This window comes from Tasmannia lanceolata, unplaced genomic scaffold, assembly GCF_043159265.1.
Source record: "Tasmannia lanceolata isolate RefF3 unplaced genomic scaffold, GAP_Taslan_0.1 ptg000007l, whole genome shotgun sequence".
Taxonomy (NCBI): Eukaryota; Viridiplantae; Streptophyta; class Magnoliopsida; order Canellales; family Winteraceae; genus Tasmannia; species Tasmannia lanceolata.
In genome coordinates this window covers 13,097,947-13,117,796 of record NW_027518684.1, presented here as the reverse complement: position 1 = coordinate 13,117,796, position 19,850 = coordinate 13,097,947, and the positions used below count along the sequence as shown (strand labels likewise).

The 19,850-nt window shown below is 38.2% G+C and overlaps 1 protein-coding gene across 2 annotated transcripts; it reads left to right on the top strand.

The window, feature by feature from the left end:
• Window positions 1-359: 359 nt before the first annotated feature.
• LOC143881966 (uncharacterized) lies at window positions 360-14,961 on the top strand. Of its 2 annotated transcripts, none has more exons than XM_077385333.1 (5): window positions 360-543; window positions 10,528-10,637; window positions 11,400-11,527; window positions 11,623-12,303; window positions 14,520-14,961. In XM_077385333.1, the coding sequence occupies exons 1-5, from the start codon at window positions 449-451 to the stop codon at window positions 14,571-14,573; spliced, it is 1,068 nt and encodes a 355-aa protein (XP_077241448.1). In that variant the 5' UTR covers window positions 360-448; the 3' UTR covers window positions 14,574-14,961. The 2 variants fall into 2 exon arrangements, with proteins under 2 accessions (XP_077241448.1, XP_077241447.1); XM_077385332.1 differs by having other exon boundaries at window positions 10,516-10,637.
• Window positions 14,962-19,850: the final 4,889 nt, after the last annotated feature.

The following is a 19,850-nucleotide window of genomic DNA, read 5'->3' as shown; positions in this document are numbered from 1 at the left end:
AAAAGGGAAATGATAACTCCGCCCCTTTTCTTTACATAGAACCTCCAGATGAAGTGTACGTGGCAATCAGGTCCATTGAATCCTTCCCATGTGAAGTACATCAGGCCATATCTGCATACACTCCCTGGTACCCTGTCCAAAACGATAGAATAACGTGGGAGTAATGCAACGTGTACGGTCGATATGACAGGCATCAAATTTTTGACGAATAAGGAAAGTGATAAATATTCAGCCCCTTTCTTTTACTCGGGACAGTCCCCTACAGTGTAAAAGATCAGTCTTAGACTCGTAGGGGCTGTCCGAAGTTAAACAAAGGGGTGAATATATAACTTCACCCAAATAAATACCCACTGAAATCCATTGTACTTGGCATACGAAAGTGAAATTTTAAGGTCAGATTCCCTTTGCAGTTGAAAGGAAGGTGGGTGGTAACTGGTAAGGGACTGCAATGGACCCTCTCCCTCCCCTTATTCTCCGGGACCTCTCCCAATCACCTTCCGATCCTTTTCCTCAACAACTCTCCGATGGTTTTCTCCCCCAAAGGTCAGACTCTTTCAATTTCTGGATGCCATTTTTGTTTTCTCAACCACCCATTTCCCCTTTCTATCCACTAGTGGGAGATTTTTCAACCCTAATGGTTTTTTCCTTATATTTTTCAATACCTTTTTTTTTGTGATGTTTGCTATCTGGGTTTGTATCATGTTACATTCTGTTTGAAAGAATTTGTTTTATATGGATTCTATCTGCTTTCTTTCCTCTTTTCATTTTCTGTTGTGTTTTTTTTTTTTTTTCTTTTCATTTTTTTATGAATAGTGATGTTGTTCCTTCTAAGTTCAATGCTATACTGTTTAGTTATATGGCAAATGTTGTTATTTTGTGAATTAGGACATTGTTACCATAGACTTTTCAATGAGGAACTTGATAATGGGAATTTCGATGGACGATTTTAATGATATGTATTAGAGTTTAGCTTTAGTGCCTCCAATGAGAAATGCCCTTAGACATATGATTCACCAACCCCCTCAAGTACCTCCATACATGGAATTTCCAAAATAAATCAGAACACAATAAGATTGGATTCAATCGTCATGCCTCTAAGGAATATACAAGAAACAATAGAAGACTAATAAATATATAGCCAGGAGTAGAAGGGTTAGCGTAAGAAAGGCTAGGACATGGAGCCTGAAAATCCAAAGGTGGGCCCAGTTAGCAACCTAAAAGGAGATTAGGTTGATACAAATAATATTTACCTTTTGAAATTTTTTAACCTAAAATATTTAAACTCTCCAATGAAGGATTAAGAGATCAAAGAATAAAACAATTTAAGCAAGTGAGTTAAATCTAAAGTGCAATGCAAATATAAAGCAAGAGACAAGAAAGAGTGCACCCGAGATTTAAAGTGGTTCGGTCCTCAAACACACAAGGCCTACTCCACTCCACCAACCAAACCCGTTAATGGCTTCACTATGTTGATCTTCTTAACCACGGCGAAGATCGGTGCCGATTACAATCGCTTTAACCTTGGTGGCAATCCTCACCACGGAGAGAGGGCTACGCTTCTCCGAACACTCGCCCAAATACAATAAAAGAAAATAGAAAATTACAACTCCCTCTTGAAGGGTAGATAGCTCTCAAGCTCACACAATTTTCACTCTTTGGAATGATATACAAATTCAAGCCTAGATCTAATCCCTCTAGATATCCCAAATTGAGGCACAAGGGTGATTACCACTCTCTAATATGTTTAGAACATGTTTAGTAATGAGAGAGATGTGTTCAAAGGCATAGAGAACACATATATATATAGGGAAAACCCAAATATGACCGTTACATGGGCATAGTCATAATTCTGGCAAAATCCCAAACGATCATAATTTTGTTCCCGACACAGTGGTCTCGGAGTTCCGAGAGATTTTCTCGGAGTTCCGGGAATACAAACAGAATTTGGAAAATAGCTACTTGACAATTTCTCGGAGCTCCGAGGAATTTCTCGGAGTTCCGAGCTCGGAGCCTAAATCAGCCAATATTCCATATTTTTTTATGCTGATCATTTTTGGGCTTCAAGGGCTTTCCAAATTACATAGATGGGATTGGTATTCAATTAAGGTCAGTTGTTTGGTGACTCAATTATGCCTCTAGGTGGGGTACCTAATAGGGATTAGATTTACAATCTAACACAAGACTTAAGCCTTCAAATCTTCTACTTTTGAAGCACATCTTCAAGTCTTGAACTCTTGCATGGATCACCTCCATTTCTTTGGTTCTTCAAGATCTCTTCTTGAATGCTCCAAGCCTTCATCATCTTTTGGCTTCAAATGGTGTTCAAGGATGTACAAGCCTCGATCCATGCCAATTTCCTTGATCTAAGTGTTTGAAATGTTTGAATCTTCAATACATGCACTTAAACATCAAACACGTTTAGAAATACAACACATTTCAACTTGTGTTTGGAATTATCAAAACATAGAAGATTGCCAAGGTGAAAACCATTGGGCTTACAATCTCCCCCTTTTTGAGGATGACAACACACAAGGTGAATGCCACATTTAAGCACACTAACCATAAAACTTCTCCCCCTTTGTCATCACAAAAAGAAGGGATGAAAGTTTTAAACATAAGGCAAAAAAAAAAATGCAATACGTAGCTCACCCTTTATCAAGGAATAAATCAAATCAAAGCTCCCCCTTAATAAAAGTAAAATTCAAAACAAGGAGGGTTTTGAAAACTTATATGGGGTTTTGAAAGATAACTCATTTTCATGCTCCCCCTAAATCGAATGTCCCCTTTAAACAATAAATGGGGATCATCCAAATCAAATTCCCAAGATAAAGATATAGCAATCTAAGTAAGATTTTTGGGCAATAAGAACCAAAATTCATAAAGATTGTCAAATTAAGCATAAGCCCCTAATCTAGTGCAAAAGCATAGAAAATTAGGTGGGGGCCTTTGGAACCCACATCCAATTGGTTCCATATGGTTTAGATTTACCTAAAGTGTTCTTTTCAACCCAAATCATCTTAGTCTTAGGTAAAGATTTAAACCCACATTCATTTTTAAAATGTCCTAATCTACCACAAAAATGACATTTTGTGCAACAAGTAGATGGACAAGTAACAATACAAGAAGATTTAAGATTTTCAACATTTTTCTTCTCTTCTTGCAAATTTTGGTTTTCAAAAACCAATTTCTCATTTTCTTTTGCAAATGACTTACATCTTTGAATCAAGTCTTTGTTTTCATTAATCAAATCATTGTTTATTTGATTCAAAGCTTCATTCTTGAGCGAGAAATTATCAATTTCCAAGTGCAAAGAATCAATCTCTTTTTGTAGTTTGGAAATTGAGGAGTTGAAATCCTTTTTAATATCAAAAGTGTTTAAACAAGGATTCACAACACAATCATGTAAATGAGAAACATTAGAATCTTCTAATGAAAGATGACAAGTATGATTTTTAAAGATTTCTTCAAGTTTAATCCAAATCTCTTGTACATCTTTACATGATGAAATTTTCTCAAAAACATGGGGAGACAATGAGCAACAAATTGCAATCAAAGCTCTACTGTTTAATGCATGCAATTTGGATCCTATTTTCCCTTTTTTAGAAATACCATTTTCTACAAGATTTAAAATCTCTAAGTCCAAAGATCCTAAAAAGAACCTCATACGGGTTTTCCATTGCCCATAGTTGGTTCCATCAAAGGATGGAGGGATAGAGATGTCATGACCAATTTTAAAATCCATGGATTTTGCCAAATTATGATCTTTTAACTCTTACCGGTTAAGGCTTTTGACAAGAGCCCCTGCTCTGATACCAAGTGAAAATCCAAGGGTGGGCCTAATTAGCAACCTAAAAGGAGATTAGGTTGATACAAATAATATTTACCTTTTGAAATTTTTTAACCTAAAATATTTAAACTCTCCAATGAAGGATTAAGAGATCAAAGAATAAAACAATTTAAGCAAGTGGGTTAAATCTAAAGTGCAATGCAAATATAAAGCAAGAGACAAGAAAGAGTGCACCCGAGATTTAAAGTGGTTCGGTCCTCAAACACACAAGGCCTACTCCACTCCACCAACCAAACCCATTGATGGCTTCACTATGTTGATCTTCTTAACCACGACGAAGATCGGTGCCGATTACAATCGCTTTAACCTTGGTGGCAATCCTCACCACGGAGAGAGGGCTACGCTTCTCCGAACACTCGCCCAAATACAATAAAAGAAAATAGAAAATTACAACTCTCTCTTGAAGGGTAGATAGCTCTCAAGCTCACACAATTTCCACTCTTTGAAATGATATACAAATTCAAGCCTAGATCTAATCCCTCTAGATATTCCAAATTGAGGCACAAGGGTGATTACCACTCTCTAATGAGAGAGATGTGTTCAAAGGCATAGAGAACACACACACACACACACATATATATATATATATATATAGGGAAAACCCAAATATGATCGTTACAGGGGCATAGTCGTAATTCTGGCAAAATCCCAAACGGTCATAATTTTGTTCCCGACACAGTGGTCTCGGACTTCCGAGAGATTTTCTCAGAGTTCCGAGAAATTCTCGGAGTTCCGGGAATACAAATAGAATTTGGAAAATAGCTACTGGACCATTTCTCGGAGCTACGAGAATATTTTCGGAGTTCCGAGAAGCCTAAATCAGCCAATATTCCATATTTTTTAATGCTGATCATTTTTGGGCTTCAAGGGCTTTCCAAATTACATAGATGGGATTGGTATTCAATTAAGGTCAGTTGTTTGGTGACTCAATTATGCCTCTAGGTGGGGTACCTAATAGGGATTAGATTTACAATCTAACACAAGACTTAAGCCTTCAAATATTCTACTTTTGAAGCACATCTTCAAGTCTTGAACTCTTGCATGGATCACCTTCATTTCTTTGGCTCTTCAAAATCTCTTCTTGAATGCTCCAAGCCTTCATCATCTTTTGGCTTCAAATGGTGTTCAAGGATGTACAAGCCTCGATCCATGCCGATTTCCTTGATCTAAGTGTTTGAAATGTTTGAATCTTCAATACATGCACTTAAACATCAAACACGTTTAGAAATACAACACATTTCAACTTGTGTTTGGAATTATCAAAACATAGAAGATTACCAAGGTGAGAACCATTGGGCTTACAGAGCCCTATTGAATTCCCCAGTTAGTCATTTTATTGAATGCTTATTATGACACTAGAAGGGGTAAGGTAAGAAAGCTTTGAATATGGGACCGGACTTGCACCGAAAATTATGGTCTATGCCTTTTGTTGACTGCAGGTCTACATTTTGATATTTTTTATCGAGTCCCTTAAATTTTTTTTGATAGTTGATCATTTACTCCGTAAAAATACATTGTACCAGGTGACAGAAGAGTCAATGTGTCAATTGCATATCCATTTTCACGTAAAAATATTAAATATAGGTTTCATGTTTGAGTTGTTTGGTATAGAGTGGGTGACGCTGACATCACTTTGAGATCTTTTAATATCTTGGTCTAGTGGTTTGTTTTTATTAGATGCGAAGTTTTTGGAATTTGTGCCTAGTTGGCTACTCTTAGGTCATCACCGAAAGAAACAAATTATCAAAATTTCAAAGATAAGGTGAGTGCTCGGTAGAACTCGTAACATAACCCAGAGTCAAATCATTTTATGGGTGATTATATGTTTCAAACTTCTGGAAATCAGATGAGGGCATTCATTGGTGTTGGAAGGAAGTTATGGCAAGCATAGGTCTATAAGCAAACTTAATATAGAGGTGGGTTGCATGGTTTGAAGGATTGATCAAACTAAATTTTGATGTCATTCACTTGGTAATCTAGGTCGAACAAGATTTGGTGGAATCATCAGGTCCAATAGGATATGGTGGAATCATTAGTGATCAATTGGTAGAGGCTACTATTGCCTCTTGAAGGTAGACAGGGATATATGACTTAATTTGAGTGGAGGTGTATTCTCTTTAACAAGGTGTCAAATAATGCAAGGCAAAATGTTCTTGATTTGGTAACACTAGGCCACTGATCATGTAGCATCTTACCACATGATCAAAGGGTTGGGATGATCCTATGGAGCTGATTTTTTGGCTTATACCCATAACGGACAGATTTGTGAAGGTTTATACCCATCCATTTTTGCCTCCACAAATGAAAGGGTTGGGATGATCCTATGGAGCTGATTTTTTGGGCACACCCTATCTATGTGAGGGCCCATCAAATGAATGCTTTGGATCACCCAAACAATGTGGCCCCCGCTGTAATTTAAGCCCACAGAGTAGATAAGTTATCTACTCTGTGGATTTGGAACTCTCTTCTCATTTTCAATTAAAAACATGCAAAAAAATTTAAAAAAATGCATGTAAATACCCTGACCATACAGTTCTGCACTTTGTCTCACCAAAAATCAAGGAACTAAATAACCCATAACCCACCCCCCCCACCCCCCCCCCCCCAAAAAAAAAAAAGAAGAAGGAAAAGAACAGGAAAAAACAGAAAAAATAAAAAAAACACCACCACCACCATCACAAAAGAAAAAAAAACGAATAAAAGGTGAAGTGTTTTAACATATAATACTCCCTTTAGACCTTTCCTACATTTGATGAAGCATTATTTAAGTTGCCAAACCATGAAAAAAATGAATCTGTGCGACAGTCTTAAATGTAGGCTACGCGAATATAGCTTGTGCTTCTTTTGATCCACCTTAATACCATCAAAAGTAATAAAATAACCCCCAAACCTCATGTAGTCTGTCATTAACTCATTACTGAACACTTCTTCAAGTTTACGTACAAGGATGCCTTAGTAAATCAAAACTCTATCTCAAATGGTTTAGGTGGCCATCATGGTTGGCATTGGATATCAAGTTATTTTCAAAACAAGTAACCATAAATGTTGCCTACAAAAGAATATACTATCTTCTTCATCAGCCTCATGAAGGTCCCAGAAGCATTTGGAAGCCTGACTGGCATAACCAACCATTCTTAATGACCATCCCACCTTTGAATGCAGGCTTCCATTCTTCCCTAGTTTAAATTTGCATTTGGTGGTAGCTGCTTCTCACATTGATCTTAGAAACTACCCTAGCACCATGTCACATATCAGCATATAATCATCTTGATGTTGGGAATTTGTACGAGGTCAAAATTTTATTTATTTCCACTTCTTTCCATGTACATTCCCCATGTTCCATCCTTCATAGTATCAAGTTGACATTCTCTCTCTGATAAGGTTTTTCTTCAACAAATCAAGCACTCGTCTGTGCAGTTTCTCGTAACGAGGGGGCTCATACTATAACGCCCCAAGTTCGTGAGAGTCGAACCTGCTTGCAAATCGTAGTGCTGCAGGAAGCCCACATGGTAGCTCTTTGGGTGTAAGATCTTCGTATTCTTGGAGAAGAGAATTTAAATGTTCCAGAATGAACTTTAGCTCCACCTTTTCATTAGGAATCAGCACATACATATTCCCATCGCCTTGCTGCTCACTTCAAGTTTCTGCAAACCAAAAGTCTTCCAACCATTTTCTTTAGAAGATTTGGGATGTGAAGCTCTTTTATGGGATGCAAAGTGATATTAATACCATCCTTAATAGAAGAATAGGTGTTTAGTGTTTACCCGCGTCTTATACATCATGTCCGATCAAATAACTGCACCAACAAAGAAGAATATGGCAAGCGTCCATAAGAGCTAATGTGCACCATACTTCGTCTTTGTATCACTTGCCAATGGGAAAATTGCCAATTGCCAATTAATTACTTGTAAGTGTACTTCTTCGGTTCTTCCCCTTGTTCTAAACCATTGACTATGATGGGGGGTATTTATGCTCTAGATTCATCTTCTCTACCATCGCACGAGAATTATATTTTCACAACTTCCTGTATCTACTAAAAGAGTGGGAAGCTTGCCTCTTAGTGTGTACGTTGTTTGAAAATGGCAGGCTATGGGGCGGTCATTGTAACTCTTTGAGGTACCAAAATATCTCTCATTGTGTCTCCATAGAGATCCTCTTTAACATTTCTGGACCCTTCTTTTTGGATTGATTTGTTTCTTTCCCCTATTGAGATTAGAATATTAGTGGTTGATTTTATGTTTTAGTGATTAGTTTTATGGGTTATGATGTTGGTATGATTGGGCCCCTTTATGTATATAAAGGTATGGATTTGGTGGGGTGAGTCAACCAAACACCACAACATCTCTATATGCTTTCTCCTCCTCCTTTCCCCTTCCCTCTATGTTATCTTCTCCTAAACGCCTCTTATTTCTTTTAGTTTAATATGGTATCGTTTGATCTGGTACTAGAGCCTTCTTCCACTTTTTTTTTCTTCATCTTTTTCCTTTCATCTTGAAGCATCTATTGGAAACCCGAGATCTGTCATGTGTTGATTGGACCGCGAGATCTAGGATTTTCCTTATGTTGGGAAACAAAATGACTGTGGTTCGTTGTGTTTCTGTGCTTGGGTGATTGCTATTGAAGTAATTCCTCTTTTTTGTGTTAAATCAAAGAGGAATTGTAACCTAGATGGATGGGTTCTGTCCTATGCAAGGATGACAAGTTTGTTTCTTTTCTTTTTTCTTTTTTGAAATAAATGTTAGGATGACAAGTTTTTCTGCCAAGTTTGTGTAATTTCTACGAAGTTGTGTGTGCTATAGAGTATGTACAGCCCATATACATCAAATTTGAAAAAGTGTATAGCCTATGTGCTATTCGTGTTGCCTGGATATTGTCTTCATGCTGTTTTTGTGGCTTGAATAGTGCCTCTATAGTGTCTGTGTGTCTTGAACGATCCTCTTGTTGCCTTTGCATAGAGTACCTTGTGTGTTTCCCTAATTAATCACTGTGCTCCTTCATGTGGAATAGCTACTTTGATGCCCTAATTTATGACTGGGCTGCCTTTGTGTGGAGTAGCTAGTGTCTGCCCTAATTTATGATTGTCTTTGTATGGAGTAACTACCTTGCTGCCTTTATTTGTGACCGTGTTGCCTTTGTGGGAATACTGAATGTGCTGTCCTAATATGCGACTGTGTCTGGCCTATTTTTGGTGTGGATTGGGCTATTGTGCTGTCTTGTGTGGACCCTGGAGCTGCAGGCTGCTTCATGTGGTCTACATTGAATTGTTGTGGAGCCGTCGTGTGGACTGTTGTGCAGTCTTCTTGTTGACTGTGGTAAAATCTTGATGTGGCGCTGCTTCATGTGAACTGTGGTGCTTCTCTTCATGTGGACAGCTATGCCTACTTGTGGACTGCTGCGCCCTCCTTGTGGACTGTTGTGCCTTGGCTTGTGAACTGTTGTGCCTCTTTCATGTGGGCTGGTGTGCCTTCCCCCTTGATCCAATTGCATAGTTTTTTTCCTTGCCTTGGTCCATTAGCTGCTATTTATCTCTTTGCCAGTAAAGTTGTGTTACATTTTCAGAAGCTGATAGACTTGCTAGGGATGGAGTCGCAAGACTGTCGCTAGAGCTTATTGGCTTTTCATGATGCTTCATGATTTTTCCTCACTTATTGTACCTTTCTTGGTCCGGACCTACTCGGTCGACCTTGTATATTCCATTTTTCATTTTCACACACACACACACACACTTTACCATTCAAAAAAAAATAAAAATTTGTGATACCATTCAAAAAAAAAAGAAAAAGGTTCCAATAGAGGACTTGCTGTTCTTCTCCCCCAATCTGAAGAACATCCATTTAAAGGTCCCCACCACCTAGAAATAGGTTCCCAGTTTTACAACATAGGATGGAGCACATCTCTTACCATGGACCTTGGGTGTGAGTATGAAGGCCGGAGCTGTGTTTTGCACCTTTATCATGCGGGGAGGGAGAAGATTCTAATGTAACCTTAGAATATGTGAGTACAATAGGGCTGGGTTTTTTTTTTCTAGGGGTGGGGAGTGGGGGAAAAGTGTAACTTTAATTTGTTTATTTATAGAATCTAGATGTGCATATCTCTTGGTCCAACTGTGCAACTTAAAATGATAATGAAATGTTTTTCCGAAACCGTGAAAAATGTACTTACATTTACAGTTCCCAAACAGACTGGCATGCCTATGTAACACCGTAATTTTACATGTTTGGATTGTCTCCTAGCCAATTGACTCAGCTTTAGCATGACATCATTATAAAAGTTTAGATCCGTACTTCATAATGCTATGAGCAATTTTGTGAAAATTTCACATTTTTAATGAGGCAAAATCCATAGTAGACTGATAGACTCTAACTTGGTAGTTGAGCTTCCCTAGCGTTGTCCTTGAGAATTCATCCCTTCTTTAAATGTTGAGCTTGTTCTCCCTGAATTCAGTTTACTTTGGGACATATTTCCTGGATTACCAGAAAGGGTATTTTTCAAACAGTACCCTGACTTGCACTGGCAGTATACCAAATATTGTACTCCTTAATATTGTGACACTTATTTCTATGCCCATTTTCAAAGAAATTCCTGAGTCATTCACCGTTGTCTTTGTGTTCATTAATTGCTCGTACTCACAACCTTTTTACTCATTAGTAATAACATTTATTACTCAGCCATATCGACAGGGTTGAAGTAAAGGGCTCAGATAATGCAAGGAAACTTCAAAAGGCGGACAGGGAGAAATTGAGGAGGGATCGGCTGAATGAGCAGTTCCTCGAACTGGGAATTGCCTTGAGTATGTATCAAGTTCAACTCTTGCTTTATTCTCCTTTCATAATGTTTGATAACCAAGTTTCCATGAAAATGTCTCTCACCTTGCTGATCACATTTGATGCTTCCCTAGACTTGTAAAGGATTGAATTCTACAAGGCACTATTAAAGTGTGAAGGATGGGATCCTACAAGATGCTATTAAATAGGATCTCTCACCCTTCTGGTGATGCGAAATTGAGAAAATTGCACATATTGCTAATTGAATCTTGTGGTTGAACCATTATTTAAGAACTCAAGAATTAGACGAGCACTTGGCCAAGGTAAAAAGGAGTGGACTCGGGCGAGAACCCAGCCAAGGTAAAACCGAGTTGACTAGGGCGAGTCGATCCGGGAAGTTTTTAAACAGAAGGTAGAACTCTTGGAATAATGCAACAAGTAAGACTTATCTAAAAAAAAAAAATGCAACGAGTAAGACACTCAGAAGTGGGGAATAATTATATCTGTGAAGTATAAAGTTTCAGAATATCGATAGACCCGGTAAACAAAGGAGCTCTTATTTGTCATATTGAATTTCTTGCTTCCATTTGGTTATCTGGGTGGTTGCAGAATGTTGCTCAAAAAGAGCATTATTGATGAAATGCTGATTGACCTGTGGAGATAAAATGACTAGGATCTTCGTAACTTATTCATACAAATTGTAGCTTAAAGCTTGCATTTTTTCATCTCCTTTAGAAATATTATATGTCAGCTAGGAAACTATTACTTACTGCATAACTGTATTTCAGACCCTGATAGGCCAAAAAATGACAAGGCAAGCATAATTGCCGATGCAGTGGAAATGTTGAAGGAATTGAGTGCTGAAGTGAGCAGATTGAAAGCTGAGAATGCATCTCTTTCAGAAGAATCCAGCGATGTACTTCTGTTTTTGTTTATCATCTTTTATCTTTCCAAATTTCGTCAATTTGCTTTGCATTTGTAGTAAGTGAAATATCATATTTTTTTGTACAGCTTATACAGGAGAAAAATGAATTGAGAGACGAGAAATCTACATTGAATTCTGACATTGAAAGCCTAAATTTCCAATATCAGCAGAGAATGAGGGTCATGTTTCCATGGACGGCTATGGATCCCATGCTTTCATTGGGACCCTCCCCAATTTCCTTCCCTACAACCACTTTGACGCCAGATTCCCATCCTAGTAATACACAGGGTCATACCCAGGCTCCTCTTGTGCCTCCTTTCATGCCATTCCCTCTGCTTCCTTCCGTTCATCCTTTCCCCTTCTTTAGTCCTGCTGCTCCAAACACGACAAACCCGTATTTTTCTTACCCACCATATGCCCCTCATGTTACTTCACAGTCCCATGTCGAGAGACCTTGTGCTCAATATCCTTCTATTCAACCTTTTCCTGGGTATCTTGTGCAATTACAGCCTACTCAAAATCCAGCGCCAACTTCTGTATCTCGCGCAACAAGTGGGCAAGAATCTCGTCAGGATGGAAATGGAACCTTCAAATGTCAACAGGGAAGTAATGCTGCTGAATCATCACCTTCTGATACTGGTAATGAGGGCCACGTGTCTAAATGTAAGGCTGTGACTTCAGACCTTAAAGATGGTTCAAATGTTATTTCTGCTTCTTGCCAATCAACTTCTTCGAGTTGTAATTCACATGGTCCAGATAAGGTCAGGGTAAGTTTTCTGCCAGCTCTTGCATATAAAAATGTTTCAAATTGGATGAGCTGCTTGGTTTGGATTGGTTTTTCTTCGAGGGTTTTCTGTAGTGCGGAGTTTAGAACCTTCAGAGGTTTTCAGTTCTTTCTTTTTGTTTCCCTACACCTATGAAATGGTTGGATGGCTTGAAACCTTATTTTCTGTTTCAGCATCTTCACCCCAAGCTTTTCTGTTTGATTTTAAAAATATTTATTTATTTTGAACATTAGCAAATTTATTAAAAACATAACCGAAGTAACAAAATAATCAATAAGAGCATCAGCGAATTTATTAGAAACAAAACCGAAATAACAAAAAAAAAATCACTTACTTAACTGGTAGTATATAAAGGGAAATAAGCATCTAGATCAACTCATCAACAATAGGAAAGTCATTGGCAGCTACTAGCTCTGGCTTCCCTGCACCTTTTGCTGATGAACCCATCTCCGAATACGCCTTCACCATGTTCAAATTTTTCTGTTACTTGCAGACCTTTCATTTTTTTTTATGTCTTATTTCCAAGCTAATGTTGTATGTCAGTTATTTATTCAAGTTGAGAAGTTATGGAATGGGTTTCCACTTGATTAGATGTAATTTGGGATCAATCACCATCAAGAATGGTCCCATGTCCTTGAGTTGAATCTTGAATATAGGCCACTGGTCCATGTGCTAAGAGTTCAGAAAGAATTTTTTAATGTTGAATTTAGAAAGTTTCTTTGGAATTTAGGTAGTTCATATTCTCTGAAACTTCTTGCACATGAAGCGCCGGTGCACGGTTTTAAATTTCCACCGAAATTGACACGAAACAACCAAAATGTTTCCGTTTCATGTTGTTTCGTACATGAAACGGCCAAATGTTTCAATCCCCGCCGAGACAATATCGAAATTGAAATGCATACTAAAACTAAAATCGTAAGTGCATTAGTGGTATACTATATTGGTATGTTTTATATGATTATATTATATGAATTTCATGTGAAATGTGGTATGTACTAAATTATCAGACATGCATAAACAGCATATGCCACTAAGTGTTTGATGTTATTAAATCATTATGGATTCTTGTCTTGCTTATGCGATGGTTTCTAAGTGTGTATTTGTACTTATTCTAGTACGTCTCGAAGTTTCATCTTAAAATTGTATCATTTGCCTATGTTTCCATACGTTTCTGTAATTTTACATGATTTCCATCTGAATTTCTAACCAAAACCGAAACGATTTCGTTTCCATGATGGCCTAAACTAAAAACCGGACACCTGTGCGTACCTTCATGGGCTATATTACATGGATTCTTTTGAATGGGCGAAGTACCCATGTCAGATACAAGTCGATTCGACACGTCATGAATTCTGTATGACATTCCAGACTGCTTTTATCCATTTTGTTTTGAATACTAGTAACACAAATTTACACTCACCACAGCTTTTAGGTTTTATCCTTCTTAATAGTAAGCTTTTTATATGAAAATAAAAGATTACATTTACTTGCCCATTTGAATTCCCGATATTAACCTGTTATAATCATATTATTATGTAAATTTAGCAAATCTTTACAAGTCATTGAAAGATATTGCCGAACCCGCAAATCCCTTTTTTTTAGGGTTGCTAGTAAAATGGGAATCCCGTTTAGTGAAAAAGAAGATGCCCTCTGTTGTGACGCGTGCATAACAAAACAAAAAGAAGAGTACGTATCCCCATAAATGCCAAAAGATAATGTGAAAATGACCAAATCGTCGGTCTTTTTCACTCTCGTCTTTATTTACAGCATGGACCTCCATTTTAGAAGTGTTTTCCTTTCCTTTTCTTTTCTTTTTCAGGTTTGCCGCATAGTTTCAAACTCCCATGGGTCATTGTTGACTCACCTAAGTCCCACCTCTTACCTTGGTGGTCATGTTCTTGTTTGCGTGTACATTTTTCCTTACAAATTCAATTAAAACTCCTTTAGACTCGAGTTATGACTGCATCAACCCAGTACTCAATCGCGCCGCACCAAGTCGACTAGGATTTATTTAGGCTGGTGTTTTGGCTCAAATCCACGTTTTGAATCCTTGGTTTGCAGAATTCTACACATATGCATACCTCAGGCAACGTAGGCCATACCAACCCGACAGCAAACATCAGACCAAAGTGAACTTATGTTTGTAATTCAGGCTTGTTTCCCTGATTAAACACCTACTTTTTATGAAACTTGTGCAGGAAAATTCGGCTGGAGCCAAGAAAACAATGGATTCTACGTCACACAATGTCTAGTCCTGCTGTTTTTTGTGAGTCGTCTTCCAAGGGATTGTTCCCAGTGGCAACATCCAAATTGCAGAATTCTGAGAAGCATTGTTGAAGGATCGTAGGACATCAGTAGCAGTTGTCTGCCCAGTAATGAATCCAGAAACACTGACCCACTTGAGAAATGAATAACCCTATACTTGCTGATGATTTTTTAGAACATGACTGATTGATCAATTTTCTTTTGCCTTCATTTGTTAATATTAAGATAGAAGGCAGTACATGATGGCAGATAATTTGTATATTCACCTGTCATGTTATTTGACTGTGTTTTGATAGATCTCTTAGTATTGCGGGCTGTATGTCAAAGAGGATTCTAATACTGACCATTGCAATTGAAAATCACCTCATTCTTATATGTCTCAAACTTATATATTATAAATATACAGGGACAAGATGAGTATTACAAGAATTCAGTATGGAATTTATGAAGAGATAAAAGAGAAATATGATTCTTGTTGCTTAAAGAACAGCCACCTATGCCCATGTTATGCATGGGTGTAAAATAGTGTGGGCTCCACCATATGCATGGGTTTTAGTTGAGATGGTGGGCCCCACCTCATCAGCACATGATGTGTAAAATAGTGGCCCCACCCTATGCATGGGGTGGAAATGGTAGGCCACATGCATGGTGTTAAATGGTGGGCCTGAAACCATCAAAACATGGGGTTAAAATGGTGGGCCACACACATGTTATGCAATAGGCGTGAAAATACCATGGAAAATAATAGTGGGAAAAAAAAATCCAAGGTCTGGTAGCTTTGCAATTTTCCTTGAAAATAGTGAAAATCTTCGATTTTGAAAAACAATTTCTATGTAATATAATTTACAAAATGCTGGAATTTTTTTATAGAAAAAATTTCATATAAAAACTTTCAATGGGAAAAATTCCAATAAAAGTTTTTCATGGAAAAAATTGATGGCAACTAAGTTTGTTATATTATACGAGGAATGCTTAGCTGAAGTGCGTCATTGCTAAAACCCCAACTGCAAGGGTGCCATGGGCCATATTGGATTCATGTCACCCAATTCCATTCGCCAGACATTAAAAAAGAGCAAAACAAAAGGAATGATAAATACGATTGAGTGATGTGGATCCAATGGGGGTGCCCTTACGGCTGGGATTTTACATGGTGCCCTTCAATTTAGCATTGATCATATCATAGATTAAGTATTTAAGGTTTAGTACGAAGATGGGATGAATAGGAAGCCGACTCTTGTTTCTTCTTTTGATGCTTCTATTATATTGCATAAATAATATATGTGAAAAGGGAATCTAAGAGTTTACACCACAGGATTATCCAAACAGTCCACTTGGATCGCCACAATGTAAGTAGGTGGTTCCCAAAAATCATTTCCATAGGATGATCCTAACCCTCTAATCTATAGAGATCTATAAGGGGACTCCACATTATGGAAACTTCTATAGATCAGAGGGTTGGGATCATCCTATGGAAATGATATTGGGCACAACCTAATTATGTTGTGGCCCATCAAATGGACGGTTTGAATCATCCTATGGTGTGGGCGGTACCTTACTTTTCAAAAAATATGGATTTACACGTCCACACATCATATAAAATCTCAAAAAGAGTAGTCATAAAAAATAGATAGAAGAAGGTTAGGATCATCCTATGGAAATGATTTTTGGGGCACAACCTACTTGCGTTGAGGTGATCCAAATGAACGGTTTGGATCATCCTATGATGTTGGCCGTACCGTATTTTTGGGGAGTTTGCATAGGTAAGCTCCCTATGCAAACTCTTATATTCCCTTTTTCCCTATTTGCATGTGTTCATAAGTTTTCGTAATTTTACAGGATTTTCACTAACATTTCTATCCAAAACCAACATGTTTCCATTTCCGTCATGACTGAAACACATTTTACAGGATTTTCACACCAAGGATCAACAAATTCTTCTTTTAGATTATATCTTCTATCTGTAGTATTTGGATGAGGTGTATAATCTCAATGTAACAATTCATGTGGCAAATATACCTCTTGCATGTTGATGTAGATGATGATTCTCCGAAGAAAGTGATATGAAAATGAAAGTCCCTAATAAATACCTGGAGAAACTAAGAATATATCAGATACACAGGCACACACGCACGCACACGCACACACCTCAAACTGCACATGTGAAAATGTTTTTTTTTCCCCTCCAAAGGCCTTCCTATTCTAAAGAGATTCTAACCCTTATATAACCCATACCCATATAAATAATTTGAAATTGTTTAGTTCCCAAATGATATAGCACTAAACATTTCAAGCAAGTTGTTGAACGTACTAAGGGTATTATGGTCATAATATGTTAATTATTATCATTAATATATCGAATGAGGGGAGAGAATGCTTTGAACGCATTCTAGACTCTCTCTCTCTCTCTCTCTCTCTCTCTCTCTCTCCACCATGTAGTTATCTAACATGGTATCAAAGCTTCAAGGTTGAAGATCGGACCACCCATCCTTAAAGAAACCTAAAACCTAGAACTTCTAAAACCCTAATCCTGAAGACGCGACGAGACAAACACAATCCCAAATCCCTAACCCTGAAGACGTGACGAGACGAGACGAACACAATCCCTTCTCTTTCAACTCTAACTGTAAACACAACCCTAAAACCTACTCCTAACCCACTTGCACCCCCTATTCACACTCAAAACCTAACCCTAATCCACTCACGCCCCTTCCCTCCACCCTAAACTCTAACTCGACCTTGTTTCTTCCCTTCACATCATCAAACCTAACCCTATCTTTTCAAATCAGTCCCTAACTCTTCGTTCTTCTCAAATCAGTTCATAAATCCTACTCTCTTCATGGTTTAAACTTGTTTCTTCTCCATATTTTATTCTCTTTTGGGTTCCGGGAAGTTTGTTGGTGATTCTACTCTCTTTCTTCTATCTGTTGGGGTTTTTTTTGTCTCTTTATTTATCTCGGAACATTGCCTTTGTGCCTGTGACTGTGATTTGTTAACAGATTTAGTTGTATGTTGGTGTTGTGATTGTGGTGTTGTGATTGTGGTGTTGGTTGTGGGTGTTTACTGTTGGCGACTTTATTGGTGATTCCCTGTGGTAGATTTATTGGTGCTTGTTGGTTGTTGGTTAGAGTGATCGGTTGTGCCTCGTCACTTGGTTGTTAGTGAAGCTCTGTGGTTGTTGTCGGTGATGGATTGGTTCACGATTGTTGATAGTGATGTTGGTTCCTTGTGAATGTTGGGTGGTTATGATTATTGTTCGTGATTGCTGATGATTGTGGATTTATTGTTGATTGTTGGTGGTGTTGGTTGGTTGTTGGCTATTGAGTGTGGATGATTATTGGTGTTTGTTGGATTATTGACTCTTGTTGGTTGATGGTTAGTATTCCTTATTATTGTTGATTGTGCTTGGTGGTGGCGTTGTTGTTATTTGTGGATGAATTGTTGGTGGTCGTTTACTTGGTCCTTGTTAATTATTGGTTATTTGGATTGTCAACCTCCAGGTATTTGTTCTCCTACTCATGATTCACCCATTGCATCCCGAACTAGATCACGTACTGTGGCTCATCCTATTTCTAATTTTGTTACTTATATGAGCATCTGTTACCATCTTTTCGGTCCTTCGTCTGTAGCATATCTTCAGTTACTTTGCCTAAGTCAGTTACAGATGCTCTCAATCATCCTGGATGGAAGGCTGCTATGGATGCTGAGATGGCTGCACTTCACTCCAATAAAACGTGGCAATTGGTTTCTCTTCCTTCTGGTGCCCAACATGTTGGCTGTCGTTGGATCTTTGCCAACAAGTACCTACTAGATGGGTCTATTGAACGTCTCAAAGCTTGCCTTGTTGCTAAGGGGTACACTCAGACATTTGGCGTTGACTATCAGGAGACCTCACCGGTGGCCAAAATTCGGTCCATACGAGTACTGATTTCTTTAGCTGTTAATCGTGGTTGGCCTATGTATCAGCTTGATGTTAAGAATGTTTTCCTTCACGGTGATCTTTTAGAGGAAGTTTATATGGAGCAACCTCCTGGGTATGTTGCTCAGGGGGAGATGTGCTCTTCCGTATGCCGCTTCAGAAGGCAATTTATGGTTTGAAGCAATCGCCTAGGGCTTGGTTTGGACAATTTAGTGCTGCCATTTTGCGCTTTGGGTTGAAGCAGTGTGATGTTGATAATTCCGTGTTCAGTCACAAATCTTATTATGGATATATTCTCTTGATAGTGTATGTTGATGACATTGTAATTATAGGAGATGACAAGTCTGGCATCCAAAATCCTTTCTTCAAGGAGAGTTTTCCACTAAAGATTTGGGCCAGCTCAGATATTTCCTTGGTATTGAGGTAGCACAGTCTCGTCATGGACTAGTTTTGTCACAAAGAAAGTATGTGTTGGACATCTTAGAGGAGATAGGATCAATGGGGGTGAAGCCTGCGACTACCCCTATGGATCCAAATGTTAAACTTCTTCCTGATCAAGGAGAGTTGCTAAATAATCCAGGTCGATATAGAAGACTAGTTGGGAAACTAATCTATTTGATTGTCACCCATCTAGACATATCGTTTGCAGTTGGTATGGTTAGTCGTTTTGTGAGTGCTCCACGTACTTCCCACTGGACTGATGTCATTCAGATTATCAAATATTTAAAGGGTACTCCAGGTAACAGTCTATGCTTCAGAAAGTATGGACATGAAAAGGTAGAAGGTTTTAGTAATGCAGATTGGGCAGGATCTCCTGCTGACACGAGATCAACTACGGGATATTGCACATTTGTAGGAGGTAATTTGGTATCTTGGGGAAGTAAAAAGCAAGATGTTGTGTCCAAGTCAAGTGCAGAGTCTGAGTATAGAGCTATGTCATATACAAGTGGGGAGCTATTATGGCTTCGATCCTTCTTACCAGAGATTGGTTTTTCATCTACATCTCCAGCACGGTTGTATTGTGACAATAGAGCTGCAACAAATTCAGTCTTCCATGAACGGACTAAACATATTGAAGTTGATTGTCAATTCGTTCGTCATCGAATTCAGAGTGGCGAGATATGCACAATGTTTACTCGATCTGTATATCAACTTGCAGATATGTTTACCAAGCCATTGGGTAGTGCAAAACTGAAAGATCCTTGTAACAAGCTTGGAATGTATGATATATACCTTCCAGCTTGAGGGGGAGTGTTGAACGTACTAAGGGTATTATGGTCATAATATGTTAATAATTATCATTAATATATCGAATGGGGGGAGAGAATGCTTTGAACGTATTCTCTCT

Coding starts and splice junctions, on each gene's coding strand:
- LOC143881966 (XM_077385332.1), top strand. CDS start 449: ATGGACCCTCTCCCTCCCCTTATTCTCCGGGACCTCTCCCAATCACCT. Junction 11,528..11,622: donor TTTCAGAAGAATCCAGCGAT/GTACTTCTGTTT, acceptor TTTTTTGTACAG/CTTATACAGGAGAAAAATGA. Junction 12,304..14,519: donor ATGGTCCAGATAAGGTCAGG/GTAAGTTTTCTG, acceptor AAACTTGTGCAG/GAAAATTCGGCTGGAGCCAA.